At 44.2% G+C, this 11,573-nt stretch overlaps 4 protein-coding genes across 4 annotated transcripts; all 4 read right to left on the minus strand.

Annotated features, from left to right (window-relative positions):
• Positions 1-648: 648 nt before the first annotated feature.
• On the minus strand, positions 649-4,955 carry ndfip1 (Nedd4 family interacting protein 1). The gene is made up of 8 exons (XM_076032870.1): positions 4,754-4,955; positions 3,560-3,656; positions 2,846-2,985; positions 2,653-2,740; positions 2,176-2,300; positions 1,993-2,059; positions 1,792-1,900; positions 649-1,082 (listed from the first exon to the last, which is right to left on the minus strand). Exons 1-7 carry the CDS (start codon positions 4,787-4,789, stop codon positions 1,794-1,796), a joined length of 660 nt encoding a protein of 219 aa, XP_075888985.1. The 5' UTR covers positions 4,790-4,955; the 3' UTR covers positions 649-1,082; positions 1,792-1,793.
• Positions 4,956-5,206: 251 nt separating this feature from the next.
• On the minus strand, positions 5,207-7,969 carry LOC142892653 (glucosamine-6-phosphate deaminase 1-like). Its single transcript, XM_076032872.1, has 6 exons — positions 7,652-7,969; positions 7,236-7,337; positions 6,964-7,146; positions 6,670-6,842; positions 5,631-5,805; positions 5,207-5,540 (listed from the first exon to the last, which is right to left on the minus strand). The coding sequence occupies exons 1-6, from the start codon at positions 7,773-7,775 to the stop codon at positions 5,479-5,481; spliced, it is 819 nt and encodes a 272-aa protein (XP_075888987.1). The 5' UTR covers positions 7,776-7,969; the 3' UTR covers positions 5,207-5,478.
• A 258-nt stretch (positions 7,970-8,227) lies between these two features.
• LOC142892606 (heat shock 70 kDa protein 4-like) lies at positions 8,228-9,727 on the minus strand. Its single transcript, XM_076032800.1, has 6 exons — positions 9,722-9,727; positions 9,401-9,469; positions 9,161-9,267; positions 8,921-9,054; positions 8,548-8,732; positions 8,228-8,404 (listed from the first exon to the last, which is right to left on the minus strand). The coding sequence occupies exons 1-6, from the start codon at positions 9,725-9,727 to the stop codon at positions 8,243-8,245; spliced, it is 663 nt and encodes a 220-aa protein (XP_075888915.1). The 3' UTR covers positions 8,228-8,242.
• On the minus strand, positions 9,641-11,152 carry LOC142892654 (heat shock 70 kDa protein 4-like). Its single transcript, XM_076032874.1, has 5 exons — positions 11,064-11,152; positions 10,777-10,884; positions 10,572-10,691; positions 10,327-10,488; positions 9,641-10,220 (listed from the first exon to the last, which is right to left on the minus strand). The coding sequence occupies exons 1-5, from the start codon at positions 11,109-11,111 to the stop codon at positions 10,011-10,013; spliced, it is 648 nt and encodes a 215-aa protein (XP_075888989.1). The 5' UTR covers positions 11,112-11,152; the 3' UTR covers positions 9,641-10,010.
• Between the last annotated feature and the right edge of the window lie 421 nt (positions 11,153-11,573).

An 11,573-nucleotide genomic window follows, 5' to 3' on the forward strand; every position in this document is an offset into this window, starting at 1 on the left:
GCATGGCCTCCTTCCTATAATCCCTGGCTGACGATGAGACTTCTCGACTCCCCGAGGAGGAGCAGGAAAGGCCAGGCTGCTGCGTCTGAGCAAGCTTTTCTGTGGCAAGATGTGAAACCGACCGCTCGCGCTCAATGGGCCCAATGAGAGAGAGAGAGAGAAAAAAAAAATACATATCGAGAGATGTGGCGTCTTTTCTTAAGATTATCTGCGAGTCTCGACATTTTCGGCGGAACATTTAGAGTAGTGAGGGGGAGGGGCGGGGCTTGTTTGTGTTCAAAACGATCGATCTAAACTATTTCAGGTAAATTGACTTTTATTTTCACAATTGAATTTTTTTTTAAAAAAAAATCGCGTTTTCGTGGTCAAACAACAAAACATTGGTAGATCGGGAGCCGCTGCGCTCCACCGACATCGAAGTTGAAATCAAAGGTCTGCGCTCTTCCTGTTTTTCGAAGAACATGCATGCCCTCGGGGAAGTTTCTGCAGCAAGTCCGACAAGAGAGCAACACTGCCCTCTGGTGGCCGAAAACGTACACTGCTCCAAGCCAACGGGCTCAGTAAATGGTCGCGTATGTATAACGTCAGCATTTACAGTCGAATGAGAGCTTTTTCTAAGTGTACGTGTTATTGAGAAGCCTACAATAATCACAGTTAACCCATAAAGTTTATTAGTGCGGATTAAAGAGTGCGCTGCATGCTGTGGCAAATGTACAGAAGGATCGCCCCCGCTTCATACCTGTTGGCCTCCGAGTGTCGCCAACGCGAGTCTCCCTATTGACTGACCTTAAGGGCGGATGCATGCTTAATATGCTACCAACAAATGATATAAGGCATTACTTATACATTACAGATGTAAATAGCACTTCACGTTCTCCACTAATGAGTTACAACGAGGGACTATTAACAATTAACCACTTCCCATTAATAAAGATTTTTTTTTCTTTTAAAACAAAATAAACGTGACAGAATTCCTGATTTATTTTTTTTTCTTTTTCTTTTTTTACGCACAGTCGTCTTCAGCTGGGACTCGTCTGGCCGTTTCTTCGTGGCCTGCCTTCTGGTTTTCTACAGGAGGCGTCCTGAGTTTGGGTGGAGAGGGAGGTCTGGGTTGCTGCTGTGTCATGTTGACATGAATTATAAACAAATTGCACCGGGCAACATTTTAGCTACGTCGAGCTTCCTCCACTAACATCTGCAAGTACGGAAGAGGATTAGGGCCACAAGAAAGAGGAAAAAAATTAAGAGGGATTTTCTTTTTCAAGTTTCCAAAAAGTTGGAATTTCGAGATTAAAGTCGAAATTTCGAGTATAAAGCTGACGTAAAAAAGAAAAAAAATTGTCAAAAAAAAACGACAACAAAATTTTGCAATTAATGTCGACGTGAAATAAGCCAAAATGTCGAGAATAAAGTTGAAAGGCTCTGCGCGCAAGTCTGGTGGAGTACTTTGGTCTTTGCCAGTTTCCTGATGACTGTGGGTGAGTGGGATACATCAGTTAACTTCTAACTGTGAGTAACTGGGTTATTAATCCACCATCCATCCAGTCTACTCACCAATTTCCACATTATTTGCGTCGACTTTATTCACGAAATGTCATCCTAAAACTCAAAATGAAAACTTCAATAAAAATCTCCTTCCTGTAATATTTTTTTCTCATGGCCCTGATCCTCTTTTGTATGGAAGTCTTGTGTAGTGTACAGACACACTTTAATATACTACATCGTGGACGACGGTTTACTTTATTTGCACGCCAGCTGCATTGTCTGCAGTACTCCGGGTGCCCAGCTTACCTCTAGTAGATGAAGAGTACCCTTGTTCGGGGCAGGGTGGCGTAGGTGGGGTCGGCCAGTTTACGCACTCTGGAGTAGTTGACGAAGCCTCGGACAAACAGCATGAAGCCTGAACGGCGAAGAGGGGCCAGAAGCAACGCAATGTAAAGTCTTTTCGAGCAACAAGACGACGAGTAAACAGCACGCGTTCAGGTAACGTACCCAGGGCCAGGAACACCCACCACAACCAGTACTGGCCGTCAAAGTAGCCGGGGAAGTAGGTGGAGAACTGGAAGAGGAAGCGAGACAGAGCCGGCCGTCACGTTGATGCAGAACGCCACCGAAGGGCCGTTTTAGGAGGCGAGCTGCTGAGCGGAGAGAGCGCGCTCACTTAGCAGCACTTACCCTGACGATGAGAACCCATTTGATGAGCGACAGGCCGAAGCCAGAGATGGCGCCGTAGCGGCCGGCCGCCGACGTCGTCAGGCAGAAGGACAGGAAGAAGCCGATCCAGTTGAAGAGGAACGCCACTGGCGGTGGGGGGGGGGGAGAGGAGTCGTTAGCGATGGAGAAAATACTCGTCAAAGGCCTGAATGATGGATGGTTGAGATTTTAATCAAGAAGAAACTCCCGGTTAATTCATCAAAGTGGCTGGAAAACTATTTCCTCTTTCATCATGAGCGAGGAAACAAAGTTGAGTGGGCCGGCATTTACACCAGCGCAGCACATTGAGGCCTTTTATTATGTGCCAGATTTAATAAAGAGGGAATTACCCCCTGAGGCAGTTTTCTCACTGCAGCGCGTGAAGTTGTACATCTTGTTGATATACACGATATATAGCTCAGCTGAATCCTTCATCGTGTGCACTGAGCGAGTGCTTACTGAAGAAGGTGAGCATGAAGATGCCGTCATTCCCTATTCTCAGCTGGTCGGCGTCCTCAAAGTCATCCCTGGCCACGAAGTCGTCCTCCTAGACGGAGAGAGGCGGGACAGAAAAGGTTGGTACCGCGGCAGCATGTCACCACTGGTGCGGTTTTCAGTTTGTTTTGAAGAGCTGCGCCAGGATGAGACGTACTACGACTCTTCCGGCAACCAGCGGGACGGTCGCTTCCTCTTTGCTTCTCTCGGCTTCGTCGTAAGAGGGCAGAGTGGTGGCGACGCTGTATGATGGGGGGTTGGGGAAACGTCCTCCGTCTTCCTTGTATTCAAAGAAAGCTGTGGGGGATGGGGTGGGAGGAGTCAGAAACTTTCATCCACTCGAGAAAATATTGGATCACAGGCTTTAAGCAGCAGAGAAAAACAAGCAGAGAAACACGGAAGATGCTTCTGTGCTCCTAAATGCTGACGTGAAATTGAGAACAGCACAACTCGTGGTGCGTCTTGGTCAAAGTGCTGTCACCCAGACTTGCTCTGTCGTGCTGTTTAAACACAAACACGAGCGATTGCGGTCAGTGGACTCCATGCTACTCCCACTTATGCAACATGTGACCTCTGCACCCACGGGACGTCCGTTGAGTGTCAGCAGTCGAGGCAGCTGGCAATATTTTTCTCAACAATAAAGCACTGTATTGGCATTATTGGATAATCTGTATCATGTGACTCGGATACAGAAACCGAGACTGTTACAGACCATGAATAATTTTCCTTTCAGTTTTTTTTCTTCTTCTTTTATTCGGCACATGTCCTAGAGAGCACTTACTAGTAATACAACATGACATCATGAGAAACTGAGTTTGCTGCGATTTATCTAATTTGACAGAGCGCGTAGGAGCCGCAGATTAGCGATTACCTGCGTTTGCTGCAGCAATGCTGCTGTAGGGTGGAGGTGCTTCCTGGGCTGAACCCTCCTGGCATGACTGGGCCGCCACCTCCTCCTCATTCACCAGCTGAAGAATGTAAATAAAAGATAAAGACCCGCCAGTCAAGCCAAATGAGGACAAAACATAACTGGAAAGAGTGCAAAGAAAATGGTGAAACATTAAGGTTGTTATGAAATGAGAGAAATAGTCTGAAAAAAAGAAAACATGAACTTTTCAGGCTATGTGGCATTGGGATGCAAGATAAAACGCTGACAAATGCATCATGACATGCAGTGTCAGTATGTAACACCTGTGCATTAATAGTTAGAGCTGAGCCATTTGTGACTTTACACTTTGGAGCTACAGAGTTACAAGGGGCAGTTTGGCTGAAACTGTAACACATTGGCCTACCTCCATCTGTGTTTTCATCTCAACAATTTCATCTCGGTCAATATCATCATTGGCTATGTCCTGTGTAATCATCACATCATCAACACTTCCTCAACGAGCAACAAGTGGTTTCGGTAGCTGGTTTTGAAATCCTGTAAACAGTCCGCATCATGCACCACGAACATTAACCTATGCCACACCGATCAAACGACAGGTCGCCCCACTGTAGTTCAAGAAGTGGTATCGACATTCCGCAAGAGATCAGAATGAGTGCTGACATTGCGCACTTACTCACTTACGTCGTGTCTGCCTGAAATTAATTATTAAATGCCAAGTGACTGATCCATCTTGTAGGATAGTCACGTGCTCTGGTCTTAAGACTCTAAAAAAAAAAAATTGAGATTGTTTTTGTTTGTTTGTTTGTTTGTTTGTTTGTTTGTTTGTTTTAAAAGCTACACAATCCGACCAAGGGCCATTGCTGAAGTCAGTCACAACCAGCTAACTATACAAAGGGACGTGCGTTCCATAGTTAGCTCTTAAACGAAAACGAAACACAGTGGATTCGATTAAAAATATGATTAAGTTGTTGTCAGCATAAAATAAAGAATTCATTTCAGAATATCTGAATTCGTTTCGGACTCCAGTATTTATAACTTGGCCTGAGCCACAATACACAAACACCGTCTCGTCCCGAACAGGCTTAACGCTGCCTGGCTGCTCTTAGCTTACGCTAGCATGGCTGCTAACCTTAGCTGCTATCTAGCTGCGAGCTTCCTGCCCAACTGCCAACGTACCTCCTGATATCGGACGTTGCTGTTTTGTTCCGCCATGGTGGTAAAGGAGCGAAGTATTTTAAGCCGTGTTCCCTAAACAATTGATCTACGAAGACGTGGTCGCTGAAAAAACGAATTCCACCGACGAAGTAGCCGAGGTAACAGTGGCTCTCAGTCGGCCATCTCCTTCCGTCTTCGTCCTGTGGTTAAACGTTAGCGCTCGCAGCCTCTGACGATACCTTCAGGTGCGGTCGGAAACATGATGGTAAAGTATTTTCGAAATCACAATTATGGACGCTCACTGTGTAGTAATGGCATATATTGTGTATATACTATATTACATATACTGTATAAACTTTAATTTGGTTCAGTTTGGTGTTTATCTGTTTGTTTTTTACTTGAGAATGTGACTTCTACTAAATTGTTTTTTTTTTTAAATTTTATTTAAATAATACACAGAGCATTTCACAAAAGTAGACAATCATATATAGTTTATTAAAAGACTATTTAAAACCAACACTGCAAGATCTTTGGTTAAAAAAAAAAGAAAAGAAAAGAAAAGAAAAGAAAAGTGTGCAGCATGTGCAAAATTAGAACTGGCTGTTGCCTTAACTCAGATTAGTTCAAAGTCGGAACAATGCTTGATTGAACACTGTTGTCTGGATGACACATGATGAAACAATAACACGTTGTTTCAACAATTGAGCGATAAGAGAGCTGCTGATTATAAAAGCTGTCCTCTGTCTTCAGTCCTTTGTTGACGTGGGGGGAAGCGGCTCCACCAGTTTGTTGTGCATTTGCATCAGTCCTGAACAAATAACGAGAGTCAAAACACTTTTCCCATTTCACTGCAGTAACTAATGGCCATTTAAAACACAGCAGAACTGTGAACCGTCACCTTGGAAATATTTCACTGTTTTCACCCGCAGCTCCAGCGTGGCGTCCTCGTCACAAATAAAAATAGCCTTTGGGTGCTGCTGGTAGGCAGAAACGGTCCACATGTGATTCACCCCTTCCTCTATGGCTTTATTTAGGGCCAGTGCCTTGTGTGCGCCAGTGATGAGAATCAACACCTGGGAAAGAATTTGTGTCAAAGTAACAATCCTGTGAAAAACATACAGTTTTTTGTTTGATGGTGAGTTTAGGTCGAGAAATGCTTCACAAACCTGAGGTGGAAAGTAACAAAGTAAAAATACTTTGTTACTGTACTTTTTCCAGGTATCTGTACTTTACTTGAATATTTTTTTCTGACGACTATTTACTTTTACTCCCTACATTTGTACACACATATCTGTACTTTCTACTCCTTACGCTGGAAAAAAAAACACGCTAGTTATGTTTGTGTTTAAAACTTTTGTTTACAAATTCTACTAAAAGTAATGATTATTTATTCAATATGTGGTTGCTTGAAGTAGGGCTATTTGAACTATGTTGTTGTGCAGTTAAATATAAAAGTGGATCACATTTTAGAAGGAGGTATTTTAGAGAACCTCAGCTTGGGGTCACTGTTCAGTATGTTTTCAGTACAATAAAAAATAAAAATATAGAAAATAACATTTGTTATTGTTATTAAAAGTGTAAACATCCAAAAATGGCTTATTGGTTATAACTATGACTGATTACAGTTTGTTTGTATTGCATGCTCAAAATTGCAAATGAACAAATGCTTGTTCATTTTGGCAAAATTTTCAACAAATGTACTGTTTAAGTAATAGCATTTAAATAAATGTTTTTCTTTTTACTGAAGTACTTTCTTGATTTTACTTGGGTAATGGAGATGAATCAGTACTTTTCCTCATACGAGAGTACTTTTTTTTTTTACACACATATCTGTACTTTTACTTTAGCACAGACTGTAAATACTTTTGCCACCTCTGTCACTAACAAAACACATAAACATAGAAACACTTTGGGCCGGTCCAAGCTGAGATTCTGACCTCTTCTGCATCCATGACTGTGCCCACTCCCACAGTGAGCGCCATGGTGGGCACCTTGGAGTGATCTCCATCAAAGAATCGTGCGTTTGCAATGATGGTTTCCTTTGCCAGGGTCTTCACGCGGGTCCTGGAAACTAAGCTGGAACCGGGCTCGTTGAAGGCAATGTGGCCATCTGGCCTGATACCTTACATAGGATAGAGGAGTGCGGGTGAATGTTACTCTGAAAATAGCTTGTAAGGCTAATCTGAAAGCAAAAGTGAAAAAGAAGCACAAGCAAGTTATAGCCTCCTGACCTCCAACAAAGAGCTTGATGCCCCCAGCATATGTGATCTTGCGCTCAAACGCTTTGCACTCCTCTTCCAGGTCTGCCACGTTGCCGTCCAAGACGTGGGCATTCTCCGGCGTGATGTCGATGTGGCGGAAGAAGTTGTTCCACATGAAGGAGTGGTAGCTCTCAGGATGCTCTCTGGGAAGCCCTGCATGAATTTTGTGATGGTTTAGCACCTGCAATCTCAGCCGTCAGTAACTCCACAGTGAGGTTGGTGTTTTAACAGCAGCCACTCACCCACATATTCATCCATATTGAAGGTTTTCACATATTGGAAGGACAGCTCGCCATTTTTGTAGAACTTGATCAGTTTCTTGTAACAGCCGAGGGGGGTGCTTCCTGAAAGAGGCAGAAATGCTTACTGTGCACCGTTATTTTCCCCTTGACTGTATGTTTCAAAGTGATTGTTCTAACTTGTTACGCTTCCAAATGAAGTTTTCAGGCTGTTTCAAATACTCTTCTTGCTTCAATGCTGCAATTATTTCAGTTCAAATTTATATAAACTAAAATGTAAACAAAGGATAGCAACTTATTGAAGCTATTCTCCGGTCCATGCATCAGCATCACACGTTTCTGCCAGTGTCTTATTTCTATATCATTTTTAATTGGTGTAATTCAGATCAAGATCCAGGTCAGATCCTCCAGCTGTTTACCTGTTGGCAGCCCCAGGGTGAAATATCTGCCGGCTCCGGGCTTGAAGAGCAAGATGCTGTTCTTGATGTACTTGGCAGCCCACTCGCTCGCCTCATCGTAGTTTTCCAGGATGATCAGCTTCATCGTCCTGACCTGCAGGAGTAAACACACACGAGCAGCAGAGAGGAGGAGAAGGAGGAAAAGGAGGAGGTGGAGCGGCTGCTGGACCGTCTGGAGGAGCCTGACTTTAAATAGAGGAGAAGAAGTTCAAAGGTCTGCTGCTTGTATGGGGTGGACCAGACCTTTGGACTTATATAACAAGCAAGCAGGTTGGTCGACTTTCACTTTCCGGATTTATACATCACGCCATCATCTCATAAAAAACCAACTGCAATAATGCCTTGGCGATAAATTCACGATAGCACACAACGCCGCTGCCTAGAAAAATGAGGGCTCATTGATGTGTTGTGTCTTTTAGCGGCTGCAGGAAGGCAAGGAAGGCAGGCACTCCCTCACCCGTGCCTTCCTTCTGGCCCTGCTCCTGCCCGTTCACGGGCCTGTTCTGCTCTGCAGCCGAGGAGTCAGAATGGGCATTTAGGGTCAGGACACGACTACATGTGGAACTTGACACGCATAAATGTGTAATAACATCCATCGTTTAGCTTGGGTTTATTTACCTGCATCTCTTCATTCTCTTCTGGCGTGCTCTCCTCTGTCTCATTCTGACCGTCTCCCTGACTCTGCTGCTCATCCTGATCCGTCTGCATTTTGGGCTTTTAATGGAACAATAATAATAATAAAAAAAAATGTATTTGTGCTACATAGAACAAATACTACCACCCTGAGGTAGATTCTGTGAAAAGGGGTGCACAATTAAAGTTCATCTCATGGTGGATCGAACAGTTGAAAGTTGTACCTGTTCCTCTTTGTCATTGGCCTGTTCCGTCTCCATCGGCTCTTCCGTCTCGTCGGACTTCTGCACTTCGACCAGCGAGGCGCTGGACACGCTGAAGATACCGTGGATGTTCACCCGCACCTTGACCTTCACCTTGGAGCTCTCGCCTGAGGCCTGTGGGACGACCTTCTGGATAAGATATTTACCTAAATGGGGTACAATCAAAACAGTTACATTTTAAAACCTCAGCTGGGTTTTAAATAAAGCTGTTGCACCACTGAAGCACCAAACCTCACCCATAAAATAATAGAAGTTCATAAGTGGAGGAGTCACTTGTGTATTATAAAGTGAGCTATACGCTCTGCTTTAAGTCCAGGCACTTGCTGTTGCTTACCAATAGTCGGATCTGGGTAGGGCAGCTCATCAGGGCTATTGTAGTAGGCCTCCAATGAAAAAGGCTCTTTCCGGTAGAAGGTCAACACTTTGGAGAATGGTGCTGCGTGGTTCCTGGGAAACACCTCACAATCGCTGCAACAAGGGAACGTTTGACAAAAAGCTTCTTTCAAGTTCACCTGTTAAGATCTTGGGGAGAACAAAGAGCGTGCCAGACTTTTAGTTTTATTTTTTTTTTTACCTCAGACCCTCCTCTGCAGCAGACTGCCACTTCAAGGAGATGGGGTAGGGGACGGCGTCTGTGATGGAGAACTCTCGCACTTTAAATGCAGGCGACAGGATCGCACACTGTGGAGGAAGTCACCATTTTTAAAGTAAGCAGCTGCGGCGAAAAGATTATGATTCAGTCAGTGTTCATTTTCTCTGTCCTCGTTTTATTTATCTGGGGACTGAGAGCGGAGGTTGAGGAAGTGCGACGGGCCTGCAGAGCACATCCCCTGGCCACAGCTTCGTCAGCATTTAATAGCTCCACACCCTGTCTGTACGCAGTCTAGTGGGTGATTTTGTTTGGTGCTAAAAAGAAAGGCCTACTTCTGTTTTCCTGGAAATCCTTTACATTTTTTTGATTAAAAAAAATTAAATAAAAAATGTCAAAAATGTAAAGTCTCTGAAGAAGACAATGCAGCTATGAAGCCTCTCGCAACAGCAGACCCTCCGTTCATGCGCTTTTTCATTGACTTTATTAAAACCATATCGTGACACAGACCAGAACACATACAGAGCACACAACAGAAATAAATACCATCATGTGTACAGCGCTCACTTATCAAACAGGCTTATTGCAGCTGGCTTTAGAATAATGTTGTCCAGAGAGCGCGAGAGAGAGAGAGAGAGAGAGAGAGAGAGAGAGAGAGAGAGAGAGAGAGAGAGAGAGAGAGAGAGAGAAAGAGGGCATCGACGGGAGCTGTGGGCTCGGTGTGCAGCTGAGTGCCGGGCTTCCCCACGTGTTGGAAGGCCTCAGGGCTGCGCCTCAGTCTGAATTGAGTGGCTCCTCGTTTGGCTTGGCGGCGGGCTGGGCGGGAAAAGCTTCTTTAATCCTGGTCCATGTCGGGTTTCTTTTCCGTGGTTTCTGAGGCGGGGTCAGCATCTGCGCTCTCCGTCGCTCCCTCACCCGTGCCTTCCTTCTGACCCTGCTCCTGCCCGTTCACGGGCCCGTTCTGCTCTGCAGCCGCGTCCTCCTTGGGGAGCTCCACCTTGGGCTTGGGCTTGGTCACGATGGGGTTACACGCCGAGAACAGCTCCTGGAAAATTTCCGCTTGAGTCAATAATAAAAGAGTAATCTACTTCCTACCACTCAAGATAGTTGAAGCTTCATCACATTGATTGTTTTGATAAGGATCTACTGACCTTTGTCTTGGCCTGAATGTCTTTTATTTTAATGGCGGGATCCACTGACAAGTTCAGTTTGTTTTGCTGGTTCATGCTGCTGTTCATCCACATCATTGCCTCGCAGGCCAGCTTGTCCACTTTTGTCACATCGGCCTCGTCTATATGCTCGTACTGCTCTTCCTGCAAACCAAGAAGATCTTTTAGCTAGTTTTCATGCTGTTTGGCTTGGAGACCAAACATAATACAGACTTTTGAAGTCTTACCTTCATTTTGTATGCTTCAACAAACTTCATGTACTGTTGGATTTGTTTCCCCATCTCCTCGAATGCTTTTGGTCTCAGCTCAGCCTCGGTATACCTCTCCTGGATTGGCTGGCCAAGTTTCTGACGGAACAGATTTTTTTTTGGTTAGTTGGAGAGAGTCGCAACCATTTATCGATTAAGGAAAACTTTTATGACTACAAATTACCTTTAAGTCTGACAGTTTGTCAATGTACACTTGTTTGGGTTGGTCCTCTCCATCCTCATACAGCCAGTTTTCAGTGTCCTCCAGCTTCAATGAAAATGCATCTCTGTCCTACAAGAGTAAATTAAAGCATACAACACACATCACAAGGCGCCATCCTGGGTGTCAGAATAAACAAATGTGCTCGATCACAGTTTCACAGTCTCTCCTCCAAGATTCCAATTTGATAAAACTAATCAGATTTGTCTGCAGTGTGAAGAAGACGCCACCAATAGTGGCAGTTTACTCACAGACTCGCTGACATATTTTTCCAGCAGCCCGTGTAATTTGTCCCTCATGTCATACACGTATTCTTTGACATTAGTCTTGGCGTCATGCCTCTCCTCCAACTTGTCCTGCATGATCATCAAAATCGAAATTTTGCCATTAATGTCGACGTGAAGTAAGTCAAAATGTCGAGAATAAAGTTAAAAAGCTCTGCGCGCAAGTCTAGTGGAGTACTTCCATTTTCGCCAGTTTCCTGATGACTTTGGGTGAGTGGGATACATCAGTTAACTTCTCACTGTGAGTAACTGGGTTATTAATCCACCATCCATCCAGTCTACTCACCAATCTCCACTTTATTTGCGTCGACTTTATTCACGAAATTTCATCCTAAAACTCAAAATGAAAACTTAAATAAAAATCTCCTTCCATTTGGTTTTCAGATCAAAAGATGACTATGAGACGAAAGTTCAGAATTCCAGCTTTCATTTCATGGTATTTACATCGAGATGTGTGAAAGAACTCAGGACAGAGCA

This window comes from Nelusetta ayraudi, unplaced genomic scaffold (assembly GCF_046127955.1).
Source record: "Nelusetta ayraudi isolate G7.1 ecotype Tasmania unplaced genomic scaffold, CSIRO-AGI_Nayr_v1 ptg000039l, whole genome shotgun sequence".
NCBI classification, from domain to species: domain Eukaryota; kingdom Metazoa; phylum Chordata; class Actinopteri; order Tetraodontiformes; family Monacanthidae; genus Nelusetta; species Nelusetta ayraudi.

Bases quoted from the DNA above. Each gene is read 5' to 3' on its own strand.
- LOC142892653 (XM_076032872.1), bottom strand. From the start codon at position 7,775: ATGAAGCTGATCATCCTGGAAAACTACGATGAGGCGAGCGAGTGGGCT. The intron at 6,843-6,963 runs GTCAGGAGGCTA...GTATCAGGCCAG, and splicing joins CATCAAGCTCTTTGTTGGAG to ATGGCCACATTGCCTTCAAC. The intron at 5,806-6,669 runs GTCAGAATCTCA...ATTCTTTCCCAG, and splicing joins CAGTCATGGATGCAGAAGAG to GTGTTGATTCTCATCACTGG.
- LOC142892606 (XM_076032800.1), bottom strand. The intron at 8,733-8,920 runs GTAAGCAACAGC...TACCCCATTTAG, and splicing joins CTACCCAGATCCGACTATTG to GTAAATATCTTATCCAGAAG. The intron at 8,405-8,547 runs GTACAACTTTCA...TTCCATTAAAAG, and splicing joins CCAATGACAAAGAGGAACAG to CCCAAAATGCAGACGGATCA.
- LOC142892654 (XM_076032874.1), bottom strand. From the start codon at position 11,111: ATGAGGGACAAATTACACGGGCTGCTGGAAAAATATGTCAGCGAGTCT. The intron at 10,885-11,063 runs GTGAGTAAACTG...TTACTCTTGTAG, and splicing joins AAAAATATGTCAGCGAGTCT to GACAGAGATGCATTTTCATT. The intron at 10,221-10,326 runs GTCAGTAGATCC...GAAATTTTCCAG, and splicing joins ACATTCAGGCCAAGACAAAG to GAGCTGTTCTCGGCGTGTAA.
- ndfip1 (XM_076032870.1), bottom strand. From the start codon at position 4,789: ATGGCGGAACAAAACAGCAACGTCCGATATCAGGAG. The intron at 2,986-3,559 runs GTAATCGCTAAT...CATCCCCCACAG, and splicing joins CATTGCTGCAGCAAACGCAG to CTTTCTTTGAATACAAGGAA. The intron at 2,301-2,652 runs GTAAGCACTCGC...CCCCACCGCCAG, and splicing joins CTTCATGCTCACCTTCTTCA to TGGCGTTCCTCTTCAACTGG.